This window comes from Protomyctophum parallelum (assembly GCF_964188405.1).
Source record: "Protomyctophum parallelum genome assembly, chromosome: 8".
Lineage (NCBI taxonomy): Eukaryota > Metazoa > Chordata > Actinopteri > Myctophiformes > Myctophidae > Protomyctophum > Protomyctophum parallelum.
In genome coordinates, this window is record NC_139703.1 from 43,079,269 (window position 1) to 43,101,651 (window position 22,383).

The 22,383-nt window shown below is 44.4% G+C and overlaps 1 protein-coding gene across 4 annotated transcripts in view; it reads left to right on the top strand.

Annotated features, from left to right (window-relative positions):
- The window catches only part of sox13 (SRY-box transcription factor 13), a 36,439-nt gene extending 14,408 nt beyond the window's left edge, over positions 1 to 22,031 (top strand). For 3 of the 4 annotated variants that reach the window (XM_083772147.1, XM_083772148.1, XM_083772146.1), the window contains 13 exons: positions 3,762 to 3,957; positions 4,710 to 4,812; positions 6,456 to 6,542; positions 7,395 to 7,567; positions 8,631 to 8,699; positions 10,650 to 10,764; positions 12,662 to 12,735; positions 13,665 to 13,827; positions 14,013 to 14,131; positions 15,687 to 15,792; positions 15,899 to 16,069; positions 17,274 to 17,490; positions 19,964 to 22,031. In XM_083772147.1, the coding sequence (XP_083628273.1) occupies positions 3,763 to 3,957; positions 4,710 to 4,812; positions 6,456 to 6,542; positions 7,395 to 7,567; positions 8,631 to 8,699; positions 10,650 to 10,764; positions 12,662 to 12,735; positions 13,665 to 13,827; positions 14,013 to 14,131; positions 15,687 to 15,792; positions 15,899 to 16,069; positions 17,274 to 17,490; positions 19,964 to 20,243 (1,872 nt within the window). In that variant the 5' untranslated portion in view covers position 3,762 and the 3' untranslated portion in view covers positions 20,244 to 22,031. The remainder of the gene's footprint in view (positions 1 to 3,761; positions 3,958 to 4,709; positions 4,813 to 6,455; positions 6,543 to 7,394; positions 7,568 to 8,630; positions 8,700 to 10,649; positions 10,765 to 12,661; positions 12,736 to 13,664; positions 13,828 to 14,012; positions 14,132 to 15,686; positions 15,793 to 15,898; positions 16,070 to 17,273; positions 17,491 to 19,963) is intronic. The other variant, XM_083772149.1, reaches the window with a different exon arrangement.
- The last annotated feature ends 352 nt before the right edge of the window (positions 22,032 to 22,383 follow it).

The following is a 22,383-nucleotide window of genomic DNA, read 5'->3' on the forward strand; positions in this document are numbered from 1 at the left end:
TGTACATGTATGCACGGAAGGGTTGAAACCTAATATCTACTTCCTTTGCCACTCGGCAAACCAAACGATTAAGTGAAGTGAAGTGTATTGAAATAGTTTTTCTTTTCAGTCAGGGACGTGAGGTGATTAAGACGATGAAGTTTTAAATGATATGATTGATATACTTTTCAGATTTGTTGTCCTCGATTGTCTGTATGTTTATATCACTGTATTGTATTGTCTCTGACAGTGTCATTACAGCTGTCAGTCTTCTGGTTTTACGATGAGAACGTTTTTATTTGTTTCTTTTCCTCGCAATGATGAATCGCTTTAGATGTCGACCACTTTATCCTGCCACTCTGAACTGGCACAGACTAGCTCCTGACTCTCTCTCTCTCTCTCTCTCTCACTCTCTCTGTGGACGCCTTTTATGTGCTCTGCTATTCTCCTGCGGGCGATATTTGGAAAACGACAAAGACAAAGTAAAACCCAACAAACTGCTCCTGTCGGGAGGGTTTAAAGAAAGGAGAGATAGACAGACAGAGAGAGAGAAAGAAAAGAAGAACACCAGAAGGGGATTTGCATTGCCAATCCCCTGGGGTGAAATGTTGGGTTTTTACGCGTTACAACTTGTTAGGTAACTGAAGCTTTTGTGTGAAGTGTTTCTTGTGTCGTGGGAAGTGTAAGGTTTCACTGTTGTCGGTGCTCAAAGGAAAGGAGGAGATCTTATCAGTGTGCATAGACATGTTCCCTTCCATACTCGCTCACTCCTCTCCCCTCAGTTGGGCCCATTTACCGGTTTTTGAGGACTTTACTTGGAAACATAAGATTCTAAACGGGTTCAGCTTTCTGAATGAAATGGAGATGGAGATGTCAGTCCAACGTAATGGAGCAGATGTATGTGGCGGTCCGGTTGTGTATGGTAGAACATGGCAGCCCTATTGTTGTATCTGTCAACAGCTGGTTTGGTGTCTGTTGGAGGTTACAATCTCTGAACGCTAATATGGAGTCTGGAACTACACCTCCTAAAATCCAACTCATCTGTTGGTCATTTCATTTTACGAAAATATATTTTGAAATATGTTTAGTTCTTATATATTTTTTATTCCTGCTAATAAGCAAGCTATATATGCTTTGATCATTTTGATTTATATTAGGATATATTTGCGCCTCAAAAGAGCTTCCTGACTGTATGACCGGAAGCATTTGAAGATTGTGGGAGCCTGGAGAGTAGCATACTTTTTTTTTTAATCTTGTTTTTGTGGCTTTCGCCTTTATTTTATATTTGTTATGGAGGGACAGACAGTAGGCTGACAGGAAATGAGGAGAGAGATGGGGGGGGGGTTACATGCAGTAAAGGCCGTCTGGATCGGGAGTCGAACCCGTGGCACACTGACTGCCAGACTGGATTACCAGACAAGGTGCCTGGACCGCTGAGCCACAGCCCAGGCCAGACCAAGTACTTTTGCGTTAAAGTAACATATTACGATTTGAACTGATAACCCTGACTGGTTTGGATTGCTACGTACACGGTGAGACACCATTGTGTGTATTCTGACCAAAGTCAGCGCTTTCACTGTTAAAACATGCATGCGTGCAGACATGCAAATGCACATACCTGATGCATTCCATGCTGTCAACAGCTCTGCGGGTCACTGAGATTCTAGGCATGCCTCTGCATTGGGTGACTCACACGTACGCACACGGACACACGCATATGGACACGCACACACACACAAGCTGCATGTATCCTCAGAGAGGCGTGTGAAAGCCACCTGTGGCAGCTTGTGGAGCTTTATAATCCAGTCCGTGTGGATGGTGAGTCCCCAGTCATAAACTCCAGTGGGATAGCATGTTGCTGTTACTGCTGCCAGCCCCCAGCTGCCCCCCACTGTTTGGCAATCAACCTCTTGCAGGTGACACAGTGACTGTAGGGCACTGTGGACTCAACAGCTCTCCATCCTCTCTGTTCTCACTGCCTCTCAGCTGTACGTATGATGAATGAGAACTTTTCAGTACACACACAGTCACACACACACACACACACACACACACACACACACACACACACACACACACACACACACACACAGTGCTGCTGTATTGTATGTGTAAGTGCCAATTAATAGGTTGAACCTTGAACCCTGAAGACAAATGCATTTGTTGTGCACATGCCTTCCCCCCTGAGTCATAGACTTGAAATGCAATGCCGCACCATGCAGTTACTATAAGCTTTATGAAATGGATTTTCAGGTTTTATAGTTGGCACACACACACACACACCCACACACACACACACACACACACACGTTTAGAGCCTTGGACCCTGCATGGCAGGCAGGTGGCTTTGTATTGAAACACAGAATGCGGGCAGGGAGGGGTGAGATTGGTGGTGTGTGTGTGTGTGTGGGGGGGGGGGCTCTAATTATTATGCGCTCTGCAGAATGGTGGCGTTCCGCATATTTTTTTCCCCATGTTCCCGAGTTGGTCGGCACATTCCACTGGCATTGTTATCCGGGCTGTTTCCTGCGGCCCGCGGCTTTTGTCAGCCTCTCCCCCATTGTCCTGGCTTCCTTTGTTCCCCGCCTCTAACAATGGCTTTTTTCTCCCTCTTTATATATATGTGCACTTTCTGCCCTTGTGTGTTCTGTTTGTTTTGTTCTGCTGTCTGCCGTGTTTTTCTTTCCTTCTGCAAGCGGAGCTTGGAAAACACACACACACACACACACGCACACGCTCACACGCATGCGCACGCACATGCACTCTCACACACACACACACACACACACACACACACACACACACACACACACACACACACACACACACACACACACAACGCAGCCCAAGTTGATTTGTTCAAGTTCACACAGTGTTTCAACCTCAGCCTCACTCAACCTGTCCTTCGCTCTCACTCTCTTTCACAGTCCTAGCTCTCGGAGGCATTGTCTGTGTCCCTCCTCTGTAACCCTCGTTTATTCACTCACTCTGGCAATTTCCTAAAAGTGCACTCACGAGCGTGCACATGTGCACGCACATCGAGATGCACACACACAAGGTTATGAGAGACCGCCTGTGCTGAGTTCACTTATAAGCACTTAGATGCAGAAATGGTCCGCAGTGCACCACAGGCAACAACAGGCCTGGTTGTGACTTGACCCCGTAACCTTGGCCTCTACCTTCCTCTCATCCTTTAAAACAGTGGTTTTCCACCCTTTTCATATCAAGGTCAAGGCCCATTATTTATTCTGCATTATGGTGCCACGGACCACCATTTGAGGTGCCACGGATCACCATTTGATGACATTTAGCCTCTCAGACAGCTGTGCTCCGTACTGCAGCTACTACTTCCCAAACCTTTTAGCCTGTGATCCGAAAGAGACGCTTGGTGTCAACCCCGGGACCCAAACTAGCGAAAATAGCAGATCCACAAGCTCACACCGCGTCGCTTCGCGCCATGCTGTGAGCTTATAGATCGGCTATTTTCACATAATTTATGGAATTTCTTTGATTACTGAAAAAAAATATCACTGAATTTTGTTTTTAATTCATGGACACTTTTTGGGGATGTTTTTTGAAAATGTCTTGAAATACAAAACTAAATGTAGTAAACGACAAATAAAGGGACCCGTATTTATTTTTTAAATGTGTCCGCGACCCACATATGGGTCCCAACCCACTGTTTGGGAAACGGTGAGCTAGAGCACCGCAGTCAGTGGTTAGGCCTTGCTCTCATACCTCATGTCCTCTCTCTCTCTCTCTCTCTCTCTCTCTCTCTGCAGAATGGTTGAGCCCAGCCCCGCAGCGCTGCATCTCCACGCCAACGGGGATGTCAGCATGGTGGCTGTCAAAATGAAGGAGGAGGAGTCTGGCGAAGGGGGCAGAGTCATCACCAAAACGTCACCAGGGCACGATTGGTCGGCGTGTCAGCCAGTGGAGGCCCGTCAACTGACCCCGCCCCTCTCGCGCTCCCCTTCGGTAAGAGAATTGAATTTGGATGGTATGTGTGGTCGAGATATGGTGGGGGCAAGTATAAATGATTACACTCCAAACCAACACGACTATTACAACGTGTAATGTTTCTTTGTGTGAACAGTATTGTTGTGTTGAAATGAAAACCTAAATGATTTGGACGTGTCTGTCTGTGCGCAGCTAATCTTGGGAATCGCTGGACTGATCAATGTAAACTTTTGTGCACACTGCCAGTATAGACGCTCTGAATTATACAAATCGGAGGTTTTGGCCAATAACCCTTGAATCCTTTAAACGCTGCAACTCCCCACATTCTTCATTTCTGAGTAAACAGATTTTCTGCCATTTTGCAAGTTCTTCACAACACATGTCTTGTACTCAAGAAACTCAAAACTAAACACAATCGTGTGTACCTCTGGAGTCAAACGCATATCATAAAAAATGTGCATAATAACTCTAATATTATATTAAAATTGCCTTGTTGTAACATGCCATTTAAGTATTTTGTTAAAGCAGTACTTTAAATCAAGTACAAATTTTACTGAGTAACTTTCACAAGTTTTAGTAATATAGGGTACGGTATCTATACTCAAAGTATATTTAAACTTGAACGGAGTACTGATTGAGGGGTTATACTATAACCCCTCAATCAGTACTCCGTCCAAGTTGAAAAAAAACGTATTAAGTACTGGGGTGGAGAACTTTGTTGACCACTGTCTGAGGGTGACTGTGTCTCTTTGTCTCGCTTTGTGTGACAGGAGGGCTCGCCAGGCAAGGAGCATCTTCTCAGGCAGAGTCCTGTGGGACTTAAGGGGGCCAGGGCCCACGAACGACCAGTGGGACAGCCTGCCTTCATCGAAGGTACAGGCAGGAGGCAGTCTGTCTGAGTGCTCACTCCCGCTTTCTATCTTATCTTACACTCGTTATATACTTTCAGCCTCTCAAATGTATGTATTTGTCCAAGTCTCTTTTATAATCTCTCTCCCTCACTGTTGCTCACACACACACACACACACACACACACACTTACATGCACGCATGCGGTTGCGTAGAGGTAAAACACTCGCCCACGACCGCAGAAGGCCAGGTTCGATTCCTGGCAGCGATGCCTCCGGCTTGGCCGGGCGTTCCCAACAAACACAGTGTTGGCAGTGTTCACTGGTCAGCCAGGAAGCCGGCAGGCCTTTTTGTAGCGGCACTAACGACATGCACTGGTTGGTCAGGGTGCCTGTTCAGCAGGAAGGGGAACTGGGGAAGATGGCATGAGCAAGTGTTCTGTTGTCCCAAAGAGACTCCTCGCTGTCAGGTGAAAAGAAGCGGCTCGTGACTCCATGTATATTGGACTTGGCATGTGGTTGTCTAGTTGTCTACTCCCCCTCAGGCCAACAGTGGGGGAGGATATACAGGGGGAATTAGTAATACTACATTGGGGGGAAAAGAACTAAGAACAATTTGGCCTCTCTGCTTTCCATGCAATGTCATCACAGAGTGCAACTAGGGGTCAGAAAGCAGCACTCTTCGGAGTCTTAAATTTGTATGCATGCAGATTTTCCTTTGTATAAACACCGGGCTGTATATATAACTGGGCTTCTCTATGAGATACAGTTTATGAGGCATAGGTATACTACAGTATATCGGGCCATATGATAGCTGACCACCAACACTATCCATTTGTGGTGAGGAATAAGTACGCAACTGTTAATTTCTCTACTGAGTGAAAACTAATTTGAGCTTATATTATACATAATGTTAGGATATATTTTATGCAAATTAAAGACTTTAATGAAAATGAAAAAACAGTGCACATATAATGTGCACTCCCAGTAATTCTTTGTAAACAAGAAATCCATCTATATATTTTAGTTTAAGTGAGGTGCACTCTGCCTCTGTTCAACATGGCACAATGCAGTTCACCACCCATAACCAACAGAAAGGACTGTCCGTCTGGAAGAGTGGAGGTGTTGTTTTGGCCCCCTAAGTGCACCTCAGGAGGGAAGGCTTTTTCTTTTAGTTTATTTCCTCATTTCTCTCAATGCTTCACACGTATAAAGGCTGCTCTCTGAGCTACAGCCGAGACTCTCTGCCCTCAAGTCTTTCACCTTGAATTTCACCTGGGGGACCTTTCCTCAACATCTGTTGCTTGAAAGAGACTTTGCTCCTCACATCCACACCTCGCCACCTGACCTTGGAATGTACTCAGCCCAAATATCGATCCACTCGAAAACACTCAAACCTCCTCTCAGACAGATAAACAACACGCTGCTTTCTCCGGGACCTCAAAACGTCTGTTTCAATCAACACCATTAGGGAGACAGAAGTGGGGCTCGGGAAAGTAGTCTTTGTATCAGATGTGTTATCTTATGACCAACGTTTTCACAGAATCTTGAATCGGTGCCATTAGGGAGAGACACAGGCAGGAGTGTCAATATTTTGGCCATATTTTCAGGTTCATCCGCTGCATAAACCTTGTGCTGAGTGTCTGCTGTGTTCTGCTGTGTTAACAGTGATGCCCACCATTGAGAAACTGCTGAATTCCGACTGGAGGGAGAAACTTCTGGATAGGAGTGCTGCGGGGTCAGGTCAACTGAAAGGTCAGCTCTCATTCACCTCCACCTCCTCTCCTCTATGTTCTGTCACAGACGTCTGAAGGGAAATCAATGGAACCCCAACGTTCCACCCATTTACTCTTTTCTTATGTTCTGTCACAGACGTCTGAAGGGAAATCAATGGAACCCCAACGTTCCACCCATTTACTCTTTTCTTTTTCTTTCTCCAGAGTTGGCTGCTGCAGCTTTAAAATACAGCTTTTATTGTTACTGGGGCAAGAAGACCATGTATCTCTCCATGTTTCAAACTTTTATGTTTTTTCCCCCCATTTTTTTAAATGTTGTACAAGAGTGTCGTGCAAAGGTGTCACATCGCGTGTCACATCGCGAAGCGTTGGTCGTCTATTTTAGCATTTCTTTTGTGGTTCAACTGGGATATTTCTACCTTCAAACATGTTTCGGCTACCCAGGCTTTTGTGAGCATCCCAAGCAGTTTTTAAGTTGCTTGATTCAGTATTTACATATTTGATATTCATTAGACACACCCCTTCCTATACAAACCACCTCCATTATAACCAATATGTAATCAAAAACACCCATTCTTTGTCCTGTCTTGTCTTTCTAATGCGTGAAGACCATAGATTAAATACTGAATCAAGCAACTTAATAATTGTAGATGATAGAATGATCCCAAACATGTCTAAAAGTGAAATATCCCTTCAAGTGTGTCTGTGTGGGCTTTATAAATATCGAAACAAAAGCTTATGACAAAGCAATAACTCTCGGAAAACATGTTTTCCCCAATTTCCTGATAAGTATAGTGATTTTGGGACATTCAAGGTTATTTCCGCATTCCGGCAGTGACGCTAACTTTGTGTCCGACGCCTGTCCTTCCAGGTACACCGGAGGCTCTTGCGGAGAAGGAGCTCCAGCTGCTGCTAATGATCAACCAGCTGAGCGGTCTGAGGGAGCAGCTACTGGGGGCCCACTCTGAGCAGAGGAACATGGCCGCGCTGCTCCTGGAGAAACAGCAGCAGCAGATGGAGCTGGCTCGACAGCAGCAGGAACAGGTGACGCCAGCACTCCACATCCATAGAGAGATCTGAGGCCGATTCTAGTTTATTTTTAAACGTATGTTCCTATATATGTCATTAGCCTCAGAGACCGCAGGCGTTTTGTTTTCGACGGAGAAAAAAACGCTCATGGCGCGGCACAAAGTGACACAATATGAGCTTGTAGAATCTAAAATGTCACAGATGCTTTCCTGGTTTTAATGGGTTAACTGAAGAGTGTAAAAATTGGACCTGGGTAAATTTTTATGCTCTACAGTCTACACCAGTGGTTCACAAACTATCGCACACATTCTTATGGGTCACAAGTAAATATCTTACAAATTCCTACCATTTTATTTTATTATTATTATTACAAAGGATTTAAAAGAAGGAATCTGTCATGTTTCTGTCGGAAACATGACACCCCCGCAGACAAGCAAATTGTCTCCCCTTTACCGGTTTGTGACATCAATTTACAATTTATCCATTTAGCACTGTTACCCAGAACGACTTTCAAATGTGAAATCAAAATGCCATATTACAGGTGATAAATTGTCACATAAATAAAGAGCAAAGAGAACAGTGTAGTGCTTCAAAGAAGCTAAGATACCAGGGCAGCATCAAACTGTCTAATGTTTAGACTGACTTAGGAATGTTATTTAGATTAGGTTGTTGTTTGACTCCAAACAACATGCTACAGTTAGATAAATAACATTCTTAACGGGTGTGTTCAAGACGATCTAAATAACAAAGTCATCATCATTAAGTAATCATCATTCATCTGCATACTATAACTACCAAAAAGAAGGGATATAAGGGTGAGTATGTAGGGGGTGAGGTGAAGGTGAGTTCTTAGACTGGTGGGACATGGGGAGTGAGTCTGCAGTTCTGAAAGGCCTACTCGCAATATGAAGAGTCAATTGGCTATGTTTAACAGGGTTGCCCACACTTAAACATGCATATACGCACACATCCCGCACACATCCGGCCGGCCTGCCTGCGTGGTGTGTGTACCTTGCTGAGAAATGGTCTTTGTAATGTTGTGGTCCTCTAGTGAACATGTTGATGTCATGTGTTTCAGATAGCCAAGCAGCAGCAACAACTCATCCAGCAGCAACATAAAATCAACCTGCTGCAACAACAGATACAGGTCAGTTCAGCCTGGACACATACTTTGCATTATGTGAAGATGTTTTCGCATAATACATTTTTCAAGACTCATTTCATGAAGCAAAAATCGCCCTTCTTGCATGAAGAGGCAAGCATCTCAGTGGCTGGACACGTGACAAGTTGGGCGATACTATTGCTGCGGTTCCATTAGTATTCTCCCTAAAACTCAAATTCACTTAGTTACCCAGACATGAGTATGTCTGTAATCTGTCACTTGCTTACTTTCACTACACTGGCAGTCTGGCACACATTACATCACATTATATCTGTACAACTAAACCTTCAGACACATCTCAGAATTGTATTTGGATTTGACCTGACAGTAGAAGCGAGGGACTGATCTTGAAACGTTACATCATGATAGTATGAAAGACAAACTGTGCACAATCAGCTGATGTGGTTTAACAGAGGCAAGTCTTACTGTGAATAAACTGTGACTTGATATCTATGCAATAGTTGAATATTTACCAGTGCATTTAGGTGCATGATGATGATGCATGATGTCTCGGAGCATTTTATTGAGTTGGAAGACTACTCTTCTACTCTTTCACCTTCAGCTAAAAATAAAATAAAACATTGACAACCAACTAGTCCATCACCAGCACATGCGCCTTATTATTCAATGTCACAACCAAAATTATCACACAGGTTGCTGCTGTAGATAGGCTTTTTGTTTGATCTGCTTCTTTCTGAATTGTTTTGGCAAAAATATGCACGTTACTTTTAGCACTGCTGCCAATTGTGGATACTGTGAAATCTTTCAATGGTGTAGTGAGGTATTTTATCACTGGGCTTGTGATTATTCATTAAGTATTCATCAGAGACAGATGTTTATGTGCTAAAATATGAACATAACTTTGGGGCTATACTGTGAAAGTCACAGTTAAGGTCCCTGCGCGCACAGAGCGTGTTTTTAGCGTCGTTTCTCCATCGGTTTTGCGAAAAACGGTGTGCAACCACCCTTTTTTTCCCCTTTTTTAAAATGTTTTGTTTATTAATTTGTTTGTTTTTTACAAATATAGAAGTAAATTCAGAAATACAAACGGAGTAAGTGTGCAACCACCTTAACATTTGTTCTGAGAAGGCAAACATAAAAATACAGACATTTGTAGATCGTGGAGAGTATATGCCAATTCAATTAATGTTGCATATTGAGTTCTATTGCATGTATAAAACTATATAAGGTACTTGTCCACCACAAGCTCACAATGCGTCACACTGCGACGCGTTGTGAGCTCGTAGATCGGCTATTTTTGCAACCAAGTGTAATATCAGGCATTACGACGACATCAAGGCCTGCCTTGATGTCGTCTACAGATGACTAAATCATCTGTAGATTTAGTCAACTCAATTATTATATTTAGTTGACCAAAACTAGACTTAAGGCCTATTCATACGTATAAGGTGACCACCGAAAGGATGGTTAGTAAAAACAGAGAGATGTGTTTTGGTGAGCAGTGAGTCGCTTACCACCACGGTGTGATGTCATGTTGTAGTATGAATAGGCCTTAAAAGGAAAAACATTTCAGATGACTGAAATATAAATATTATAACATTTTTCTTCAAAAGACTATGACTAGGCCCAGGCCGTAGCGTAACGGTCTGGGCACCGGACTGGTAATCCAGTCGCAGTGTGCCGCGGGTTCGACTCCCGGACCCGACACGGCCTTTACTGCATGTCATCCCCCCATCTCTCTCCCGTTTCCTGTCAGCCTACAAAAATCCCTTCAAATCCCTTCAAATCCCTTCAAAAATCAATAAAAGGCGTAAGCCGCAAAAATATCTTAAAAAAAAAAGAAAAAAAAAAAAGACTATGACTAAAACTAAACTAAATATGCTGTCAAAATCAACACTGCTGTACTGTAAAGAAGGTGTTGTGAGATGAGTGACTTATGAGTGACATACTGTATGTCCTTCCGACCTGTCTCAGCAGGTGAACATGCCCTACGTAATGATCCCGGCGTTCCACCACAACACGCAGCCCCTACCGGTGAACTCTGACTCCCAGATGACCCTGCCACTCCAGCCAATCCCCTGCAAGCCAGGTCAGTCACAAGTCACATCCCCTATCATTGCAAAATGATTAAAAAGTAACAAATGCTTTCAATTTGAATTTGCTTTGAAATGACTCATGGTTATCATGAAGTTGAAGTTTACTCACGGAGATAGAGTTCCTTGCTGGAAAATAATAAAATGTGTCGTTGGTCGAGTTTTTGTTTTGGTCAATGCTATGCCATTTTCTATTATCATTCAAGACTATTCCTCAGCAGTCAATTAGAGCTATGCCATGTCTTTCATCACTTATCTTTGCCATCAAGGACACCTGGACATCTGTTGTCCCAACTCCTTCTATTGGGACACCTGAACATCTGTTGTCCCAACTCCTTCTATTGAACATACATGCTGATGCCCAGTGAGAAGAGCTCAGAGAACAGTAGGGCTGCACAATAATTGAGGGATCGATTCATAATCGATTATTTTATTAAATGATCAGTTATTATTATAATTTGTTATAATGAATTAAGCTGATTAGTTCAGTTGCAGTTGCAGCCCTAGATAACAGAAAAGCCCACGGATGGGTTCAGTCAGTGACTTGAGGGTTGTTGCCATTTTAGATAGAATGCTGCTTTAGATGGAATGATGCTGTGCATTCCTCCTCTACTACTTGTATTTGAGTGCACAGAGTTGGTTGTGTTGTTGTTAGGACCACAACCTTTGAAGGCTACCTTTCTTTTGTCAAAATGTTGTTGCCCGCCACATTGTTGTCTGTATGCCATCTTTGTTCCGCAATGTGTCAGCTCTCCAGAATGTCTGAGTGGTTTTAGCAGCTGCTCATACGTATATATAGGCTTCCTTAACTCAAGGTCTGCTTTAGAAAAGAGCCTTTACTGAGCCAGCTTCAGGTGAACAGCGTTTTGGATAGAACCTTCCAAATAAGACACACACTCTTTCATATAGTCTAGTTTGTGGGCAGTAGAAGCGCTGCCGTTGTCTAGCCATAAGGTAGCTTTGTGCAACCTTGCTTTATGTGTTAAAAGCTGTCGTTAGAGGCAACTTTGTGTTTTTTATATCCATTCAGTCCTAAAAGACACTAAGGCCATATTCTGAAACATTGCGAGCAGAATTAGTACTGTTCAATGTACTAGTGGTGTCCTTATTCTGGGGCGAACATTTTCCAAAAATAGCTGATCAACCTCACAGTGGGTTGCTTTGCGAGCTTGTAGATTGGCTATTTTTGGAAAATATATTTAGTGTAGAGTGAAAACGTGTGTGTGTGTGTGTGTGTGTGTGTGTGTGTGTGTGTGTGTGTGTGTGTGTGTGTGTGTGTGTGTGTGAAGGTGTGTGTGTGAAGGTGTGTGTTGTGCGTGTGTGCGCAAGTTGTGCATTTGTGAAGGAGTTTGGTGACATGAAAGCGTACACAGAACCTCAGGTTGTGTGGAATGTGTCAGGAAGATATGTAGATAGATGTAGCACTGCCACTTGGAGGAGATTAATGCTTAATTTATGCTCCGTCGCTTGATGACATCATTCGCTGAAAATAGCCGATCTACAAGCCCACAAATCGGCGAGGATGTGACGCATTGTGGGCTTATAGCTTGGCTATCGTACGACACGACAGGGCATTTATGTGACATTGATATTTTGGTTAAACAGGAATCTACATCTGTCCTATTATATAATTGTTTTTTATGTAAAGCACGTTGAATTGCCTCGTCATTGTTGTAGTTTGATATACAAATAAAGTTTCCGTGCCATGTGAGCTCATGAACATCCAACCTCTGCCTTTGGCGTCCCTCTTTCTAAACAAAAAAAAAGACAAGAAAACACTTTCACTTTAGGAAAGAAGAATGCACACCAAGTAAAACAATACAATTGAATTCACAGGAGCTTTATGTGGTGTGCTCAGCAAAATTCTCTCTCTCTCTCTCTCTCATGTAACAGTGGACTATCCCATGCAGCTGTTGTCCAGTCCTCACTCCACCTCCGTCAAGAGAAGCAGTGGTTCCTTTCGTCAGGTACTCCAGTCGCTTCCAGCGCTTTTTTGTTTATTTTGAATGCAAGTTGGCATGTTAAACCTCTAAGTAACATGTCTCAGTTATCCAATATAGTTTAAACAAACTCCTTTCCCGAGGTCTTTACATATGCAAATTCTTACCGCAGGGGTCAAGGTGATTTGCCTGGAGTACAGCTATTGCTTTCGATCGGCATTGGTCTATAGCGGTGGTTCTCAAAGTAGGGTCTGGGGAGATCCAGGGCATCCCCAACTTTAACCACTTAAACAACACAAATCTTGCATGGGTGTCCCTCGCTTCTTTTAGGATGGGGCCAAATACATTTTCATTTTGGTGTCCTCAACATGGAAAATGTTTGAGAACCATTGGCCTACTAGACCAGTCAGTAATACTGCCTTGTGTAGGGGGGGGGGGTGTCTAGAATAAGGTGTTTCCATATGTTTGGAGTGGCCCTCTGCTATGCAAAGAGAAGAGAAGCAACACTTTCTGGTAACTGGGACAGTCGAAAACATCACCTAATACACCACACCCTTATTACAATGGTGTGTGTGAGTGTGTGAGTGTGTGAGTGTGTGAGTGTGTGAGTGTGTGAGTGTGTGTGTGTGTGTTTGTGTGTGTGTGTGCGCGCGCTGTTTGCCCTGCTAGTTCTAAAGTGGGAGGTAGGCCAACACACAACTTAAATAAACAAAAGGAAGAGAAGGGAAAAGGCCTGAATACCAAGACAAAAGTGAGAAAGACTACAAAGGTGTGACAGATACGCTCTGACATGCCAAATCCGCCACGCATAGTCAGAATACATACACGCCCTGCTCTTTGTTATTGTGCGTGCATGCGTGTGTGTTTACACATGCGAGAGAGAGAGAGGAGAGTGTGTATGTGTGTGCCCCACCTTGATCATCTGCCGCCCTGTGTGGGATTGTGTTTTACTGTAGGAAGCCAGTCAGCCCTTAAACCTGACCTCCAAGCCCAAGGGTCTGGACCTGGGGAAGATACCCAGCCCGCAGAGCTTTGATATGGGCTCACTGGGGACCTACAGAGCCAGGGACATCCACAGAGACGGAGGGCTGCAGCACAGCCCCCAGCGCTCAGCCCTGAGTGAGTACTACCTGCTGTGCTGCTGTACACGATGCGCTCTCAAAATCCATTTCTAGAAACTAACTTGGCAGGCATCAGGGGCAGGCTGGTCTCAGACACTTTGGGTGTAGGAGATGGCAAAGGTATGTGTTCCTATTCATCAATACTTAAATTTGTACCCCTCCCTCTTTTTCCCTCTTCTCCAGGTTTTCTAGGAGATGGGGATGTGGTCAGTCAGGCCATCCATGATGCCCAGCAACTCCTCAGAAGTCACCGGAACGGAGGGAGAGACAGGGAGCGAGAGAGAGACGGCAGTAGCAAGATGGTGAGCCGATGTTTTTCTTTTACAAGAAAGAGGGAGACGGCGAGAGAGAAGGATATGCAGGGGGTCTTGTCAAAGGTCAGGTTTAGGATTACATGAAGCTGTGTTGTTCCTGCTATGATAGCAACAGACTAAAGAATGTCTCAGTTAGAGAACTTGCACGCATGCACACACACATGCACTACTGCAGACAGCTCGCAACTTGAAGCAACTCGAAACCATCAATAGGAAGTTCTAGTCTCTGTCACTCCAACAGACCACAGCGTGCAAGCTTTGTGTTTAGGACTTGCTTTGTTTTGCATTACTGCAAACGTAAATGTACCAAAGACTAAACATTAAACATTCTAATTAGGCTGTGTCCCCTACATTTATTTGCACTATTGTTCTGTTTCAGTTTATTATTATTATTATTATTTTTAATGGCCACCAGCCTCAGAGCCACACACTGCAGAGCAACAGCTGTTGCCGACTCAACAAACCACAAAGGTCCCTGCGTGGCATTGAGCTGAGCCACCTGCCCCTCTGTCTATGTCCACAGTATTACTGTTATACTGTACAGTGTACAGTACCTGCCCCTCTGTCTTTGTCCACAGTATTACTGTTATACTGTACAGTGTACAGTACCTGCCCCTCTGTCTGTCCACAGTATTACTGTTATACTGTACAGTGTACAGTACCTGCCCCTCTGTCTGTCCACAGTATTACTGTTATACTGTACAGTGTACAGTACCTGCCCCTCTGTCTGTCCACAGTATTACTGTTATACTGTACAGTGTACAGTACCTGCCCCTCTGTCTTTGTCCACAGTATTACTGTTATACTGTACAGTGTACAGTACCTGCCCCTCTGTCTTTGTCCACAGTATTACTGTTATACTGTACAGTGTACAGTACCTGCCCTTCTGTCTTTGTCCACAGTATTACTGTTATACTGTACAGTGTACAGTACCTCTGTCTTTGTCCACAGTATTACTGTTATACTGTACAGTGTACAGTACCTCTGTCTTTGTCCACAGTATTACTGTTATACTGTACAGTACACAGTTGCGGGCTGTCCTCCTTACACTGCTCTGATCGAGCCCCTGTTCCAAATATCAGGTTTTACACCCCTGCTGCCTCATCTATTCGATGAGACGAATCCATTTGTTCGATCTGTGCTGCTTTCTGTGCCGCACAGAAGTAATGACAGTGTTTTAGAAAATGTGTGAAGTAGCCAGACGCGGTCGTTTGATTGCGTGGTGCTTTTGCATGTTCAAATGTGGCGACATTGCATGCCTTCCCTCTGTTCTGTTCCTTTATACCCTCCTATTCTCTCCTCCCTGCCTCCTCCTCCTTTCCCCTCGGCTCTCTTGGACAATAAACTCCATTCTTCCTCCTGTGTGGCTTCATTATTTCCTTTCTTTGCATTTACGGCTCTGAATTTAAAACTGTGGCTGATATGACAGGCACGTGGCTTCTTTACCTTAAATAGCACTGATAGAATGCATTTACTGCAGCAGTCATCTTTTACTGCCCTCACATTCAAATAATGTCTTATCTAACGGTTATTTCCACCGTAGGAGTATAAGGACGTGCTTCACAGCGAGCGGATATCCCACCCGGAGCGCTGTGACGAGGGACAAAACATGCGCTCCACTGAGGACCGCCTAAGCAGTGATTCTGAGGGTAGGTTTCAAAGTGGAAATAAAGCAACCTCTGGAACCATAACACACGCCACCGACACGACGATGTGTGCATCATCTGACCTGAGTTGGTCCCTCTGTCTCCGTAGGCCCCCTGTCAGCCCCTGGTGCTGGGGGATATGCTGAGGCCCGGGCGCCACCCTCCTCTGGTCACATCAAGAGGCCGATGAATGCCTTCATGGTTTGGGCCAAGGACGAACGCAGGAGGATCCTCCAGGCATTCCCCGACATGCACAACTCCTCCATCAGCAAGATACTGGGTGAGCTCCCCTCCTATGTACTCCCACACTCCTTCACACTGTGTGAGCTCCCCTCCTATGTACTCCACACTCCTTCATACTGTGTGAGCTCCCCCTATGTACTCCACACTCCTTCACACTGTGTGAGCTCCCCCTATGTACTCCACACTCCTTCACACTGTGTGAGCTCCCCCTATGTACTCCACACTCCTTCATACTGTGTGAACTCCCCCTATGTACTCCACACTCCTTTATACTGTGTGAGCTCCCCCTATGTACTCCACACTCCTTCACACTGTGTGAGCTCCCCCTATGTACTCCACACTCCTTCATACTGTGTGAGCTCCCCCTATGTACTCCACACTCCTTCACACTGTGTGAACTCCCCCTATGTACTCCACACTCCTTCACACTGTGTGAACTCCCCCTATGTACTCCACACTCCTTCACACTGTGTGAGCTCCCCCTATACAGTATGTACTCCACACTCCTTCACACTGTGTGAGCTCCCCCTATGTACTCCACACTCCTTCATACTGTGTGAACTCCCCCTATGTACTCTACACTCCTTCACACTGTGTGACCTCCCCCTATGTACTCCACACTCCTTCATACTGTGTGAGCTCCCCCTATGTACTCCACACTCCTTCATACTGTGTGAGCTCCCACTAAACGGTATGCACATTGCACACCACACAACTTCAGTAGTCTCTTTGTGCCTCTGGTGGTACAGTTTGCCATGGGAGGGAATGATCACACACCTGCTAGTGCTTTCCCTTGCAGGCCCGCACCCCTTTCCTCTGACCAAACACTCACATTCCTTTCCATTGTGCAGAGTCTCCCCCACCCCACCCCTCCCTCAAACGTACACAATGCAAAGATTTCAAGCACATTCCCAGTCAAAACCTATTAACAGTGTTTAAAAAAGAGAACTATAGGAAAGGGGAGACCTGGTTAATCCTGTGGGGGACTTTATTTGAATTATATTGTTTAGCTTCACCTGCTAGCTGCTCTGATAGCTCTAATGAGCACTCAGGGGGCGCAATAAAGGTTTGTGTCTTGCTCATGGAAACCTTGATACATAGCTGGGGCCGGGAATCAAACCTAGGACCTTCTGTTTCCGAAGCAGCCTCTTTAACCAAATAACAGCTATGACCGACCCTAAAGCGTTTTCTTTATGAGCGCTGCCTTCTCATCTATGTTTTCTGTCTTGCCTCGTCTCCAGGCTCCAGGTGGAAGTCCATGTCCAACCAGGAGAAGCAGCCCTACTATGAGGAGCAGGCGCGGCTCAGCAGGCAGCACCTGGAGCGTTACCCAGACTACAAGTACAAGCCGCGGCCCAAGAGGACGTGCATAGTGGAGGGCCGCAGACTCCGGGTGGGCGAGTACAAGGCCATGATGAAGAACCGCAGACAGGAGCAGAGAGCTACCTATGCTCACAGGTGTGTAGAGAGAAACAATAAATAAGGCCGGTACAGGAGTTAGGCGAGATAATTCAACACAACGTGTCCCTGACAGACAAAAGTGCTCAGCCTTTCCACAGTAAACAAACTGAATTCTCCAAAAAAAAGCAGACAGTTGAGTGCAAACAAACTGGAGACATAATGCTGCAGCATGCACTGTTTATCAGTCTCTCTCTCTTTGAAGAAGAGCACACTCCGCTCCATCACCCCCACCCACCCCAGGCTAGTTTAGCTCATCTTCTGGGCTCTGGAGCTTTGCAACTCAACAGCTTGATATGGAACTTACTGAATTTTGAAAACAAAAATACAAATTGTAAACAAATAAGTGTAGATGTGGATGCTCAAGATTGAGAAACCGAGGGGGCACGATGGTGCAGTCAGTAGCCTCACATCTAGAAGGTCCTGGGTTCGATTCCCGCCGGGGATGCTGTGTGCACTGTGGGGTTGGCAAAACGGCATTTCTGTGTGGAGTTTGCATGGTCACCCCTTGTCCCCTAGGGTAGGTACCCTCACAAAACATATGCAGTAATCCTGGTCTCTATACTGCCTCCCCCTGGTCAGCCTGATCGAGGGGAAAGGAACTGGTTGGAGTAATATGTACCTATACCGGAGAAACTCCGCCATGTCAGGCGATAAGAAGCAGCCTGCTCACTCCTCATGCATTGAAGGAAGCATGAGCTCATTTCGGGGCTCTCCCCAGGTTGGCAGAGGGAGAGTAGCGTCCAGGATTACAGTTTAGGCAATTGGTGCTGGGTGAAAAATGGGTTTCAAAAATCGTGGCCTAGAAATTATAAAGATTAAGCAACTGTAGGGCATATTTATCACCTAAAATATATTGATCTTATACAGTAGACCAGCTGCCAGAGACGACCACGAGATCTGTTCTTCCTCCCCCGCCTCTCAGTTCTGCTGCCCGGCCATGGCTGCATGCTTTGAGTCGCTTATGGGTCACACTGCTGCTCCACAACTTGCTCATTAAACAAACCACTAAAGTCCACCATATGCCAGCCCTGACAAAAAAGGATAGTCATTTAATAGGCCTGACTTTAAGAAAATACAACTTTAATAAACATACGATAGTAGAGAAAAGTCATTTTGCATAACTCCTGGGACAGGCAAGGCAGGCAACCACTGCAACATGAGAAAAATGGAAGTCCCAACACTGTGTTCACTTACAGCAGTAGGTTATTAGGCTACAACGTTCACTGTGTTCACACTGTGTTCACTTACAGCAGTAGGTTATTAGGCTACAACGTTCACTGTGTTCACACTGTGTTCACTTACAGCAGTAGGTTATTAGGCTACAACGTTCGTCATAATAGACCGAAACGTTGTAGCCTAAAAAACTACTGCTGTAAGTGAACACTTCCATTTCTCTCAATAAGAATACGATACAAATACAATGTCATTATATTAGCTAATACTAGGTTTATAATACTGTTTTGTTTGGCAGAAGAGGGATGCCTGTGGTAGTCTGGTTTGTGGGAACCTCGTGGCCAATGGCGGGGCATAGGAGAACATTCGCTTGGATGAGCACTTCTGCATTTGTAAACAGTCGTGGATTGTACAGCTGATATAAAGCAGTCCACGTCATAAGTGCATTTCTAAACAATTAAACTATTTTCAACTTTAAAAAGTGCCATGCCATCGAATTTTTGTCATTTCTCATATAGGGTTTAACCCATTAAGACTGGGAACACCTATGCGTTGTTATACCTTTCAATCCGGGGCGTTAGCTGTTGCTAGATATATAAGGTTCAAGGTTGTACTTTATTGTTACATCTTGTGTACAGGTACATAAGAGTAAAACTTATTTTTGTTTGCCTTCCTTCAGTCAATGCATAGATAGCAGCAGCAAACGGCAAACAAAGCAAGCAAAGGGATAGAATAAAGAGTGCAAGAAAGAGCAAACAGAGTATAAAACGGCAAACAAAGAAGAATTAAAACAACATGTTTGTTTTTTAAAGTTTTTCAGAAAAGAAGGCGTTTTTAGAATCGGTCTCAGGTCTAAAATGCATTTATGTAATTTTTTAGTGTTTACGCTACCTAATACTGAAATACTTCTCTGGGCTTTATTTGTACGTTTATGTTCAGAAACGATTCAAGGTTTCCTAGCTTTCCTGTAAGTCAAAGAAGATAATTCGTCTGTGTTGTTTCGAATGGAAAGTAGTAAAAAAACGCTTTGGACAAAACCTCTTAACCCCATTGGAGCCTCAAACTGTCTGCTAAAGCAACTAACTCCACCACCGTTCCCCCTCTCATGCAAGTAAATGTCAATATATTAACTCACAACACCAACTTTGATGAGGCATTTGTTGAGTTGAAAATATAAGGTTTTCTTGATTTCCTGAAATGTTTCTATTTTTAATTTCCTGAAAAATGAACATTTTGGAGTTAGGTGGTTTCTTCCCGACAGCAGAGATATATTTATTCTCTGTTTCCCGTCTTCCAGCCAGTCGGAGCCTCAGCAGATGCACTATGCGCCGCCCGGCGACGGCCAGTACCCGAGTGGCACCGGGCCCGTCTCCATGGCGACCATGCCGTTTCACCCTGCACTGCTGGAGCATTACATGCCCCAAGCCCCGCCTCCGCGACGAGCTGAGGTTCAAGCCACGCCCACCCCCCTGCCCAGAGAGCGGGAACCGCAGAGAGTGAGCGCGCCGTACAGCGAAGGAGAGGAGAGCGATGGAGGAGAGAGGAGCGAGGGAGAGCTGGTGCTCCTGACCGACTGAAGAGAGGGAGAGAGACGTAGAAAGAGAGAGAGAGAGAAGTATGAGAAACCAAGAGATCAGAGAGGACAGAGGAGGGAGAGAGAGAGAGAGGTGAGGGAGGTAGTGTGTGCTCTCTTCATAGACTGACCATCATCAGAGAAATACAAACATTAGGACTGTGAAAGCGGTGTCCAGTCCACACAAAGGAAAACTCTGCCCTTCTCTATGATGAGAGTGAAGACATTTGGTGGTTGAAGAGAGAAGAGACAACTCACTCCCTTGTAAATTAGTACAATCTCCAGTTTAGCACTCCCTTCAACACGCACACATACAACACGCTCTTGTAATTAATGATTGTCCCCCTCTCACCATAAGCTGTTTTTGTTCATAACACAGTAGATTTATCCCTTAACGCCTTCTTGCCCTGACACTCATCACACATGTTTTCCACTGTCTGCGAAAAGCAGCTTTTGCGATGTCATTAGACCAGGGAAATGTTAATTGTCATTACCGTAGGTTGGGGTTTCAGGTCATAATTATGTATGAAACATGAGAGCAGAATTTTTTGGAGATTTATTTTATTTTATTTTTCCCCGTGTTCTATACAAACCCAGCATCCGCCTGTCTAAAGGCCAATCTACAGTTGTAGCAGCCAAAGTAGCAGCAACAATACTGATACAGTAGATTTGGTTGTTTATCAGTGTGAGAGTGCTGCCCCCTGCTGGCCACCACTCCACTAAGAAATAGCAGACCTACCTTAAATCTGACATGGGGTTGGTATTCCCTGTGTAAAGGCAAACAGCAGTGACACTGAACATGCTTCCCATTTCCAAAACACTCAATTTTGCATTTTACCATAGTGTGAGCCTGTCCTCATCTGCACATTCTGTCTTTTGATCCGATTATAGCACTTGGACGGGTGAAAGCAGTATGGCATGCCTCTGTGCAAAAGTTTGGTTTAAAAAACACCTTGTTTTCTGGTGAGCCAGCTCGGTAGTCAAGGTACATTTTTCTTGCACTTGCAAATTGTAAAACAAAATGTTGAGACTCACTTCTCGCTCTCATTACATCCATACTTGAGCTGTGTACATGCTAATATGTATGTGTGTGTGTGTGTGTGTGTGTGGTTGCGATCAGTCTTGCCACCTTTTTTTAATATATACCTCTGTGTGTGCTTCTTTGAGTGTTTGACTGCGGTCATGTTGCGAACCTTGAGTCTGTGTGTCCCGCTGCTTCCTCTGAAACCGTTGGGTGTGATTATTATCTCCTGAAGTGTGAACACCCCGCCCCCTGATTCCTCCTGTTTTTCTTTTTCTTGTTTCATCAACATGATGGAGATGATCACTGGTTCGTCAATACGTTTCAATCATGCTGGAGATGAGGCCGTTTTTATCAGTAGTTGGAAAGAAAGCACTTTGTGATGGATATGGAGATGGGGCTCAGGTGACTGGGCAGGGTCGGTCCTTATTGTAATAGCAAAAACATATTTTTGTCACACTGCTGTAAATGCCCTTTGGACTGTCGGTTTACCTTTTATTTTCACTTAAGTGTACCAGTTTCAACGTGGGGAAATGTTGGGAGTAAAGATACCAGGGTTTGTGTATAGAAGTCGGGAGTTCTCAGAGTTAAATAGTATCTTACCCTAGTGGAAAACCATGCTGAAGAGTCACCCGTTGTCACACCTGCTGATGTAAATATAGATAGAGACTTTATTTTGTTTATATGAGCCTGTGTAATTTAAAGGTGTACATGTTCTCCAAGTTTTTCCCCCCCTCCCCGTTTTGGACGACAATAAATTGGTTGTGTTAATGGCATTTGGCGAGTGAGTTATTTTGGCTACTGTGCAAGTTAATAATCCCATGATTGGGGCTACAATTAAAGGTTATGAAGAGGCATAATAAAAAGATGCAACAAATACAGAGGTTCCAGGAACACTGTAGCCTCCAATCTTCTGTCCATTCATTGTACTGAAAAGTAAACAGTATTGTGATGTATTGACATTTAGTATGTCAATTCAGTATTGACATTTAGCCTAACAAATGCTTTGGGGTTTACTTGAGTAAACCCCAAAGCATTTGTTAGGCTAAAAGTTTGTTGATGGCAGGAGACTATACTGACAATTTCATAAAATACTTTAAATTAAACTTGATTCCTCCCCAAG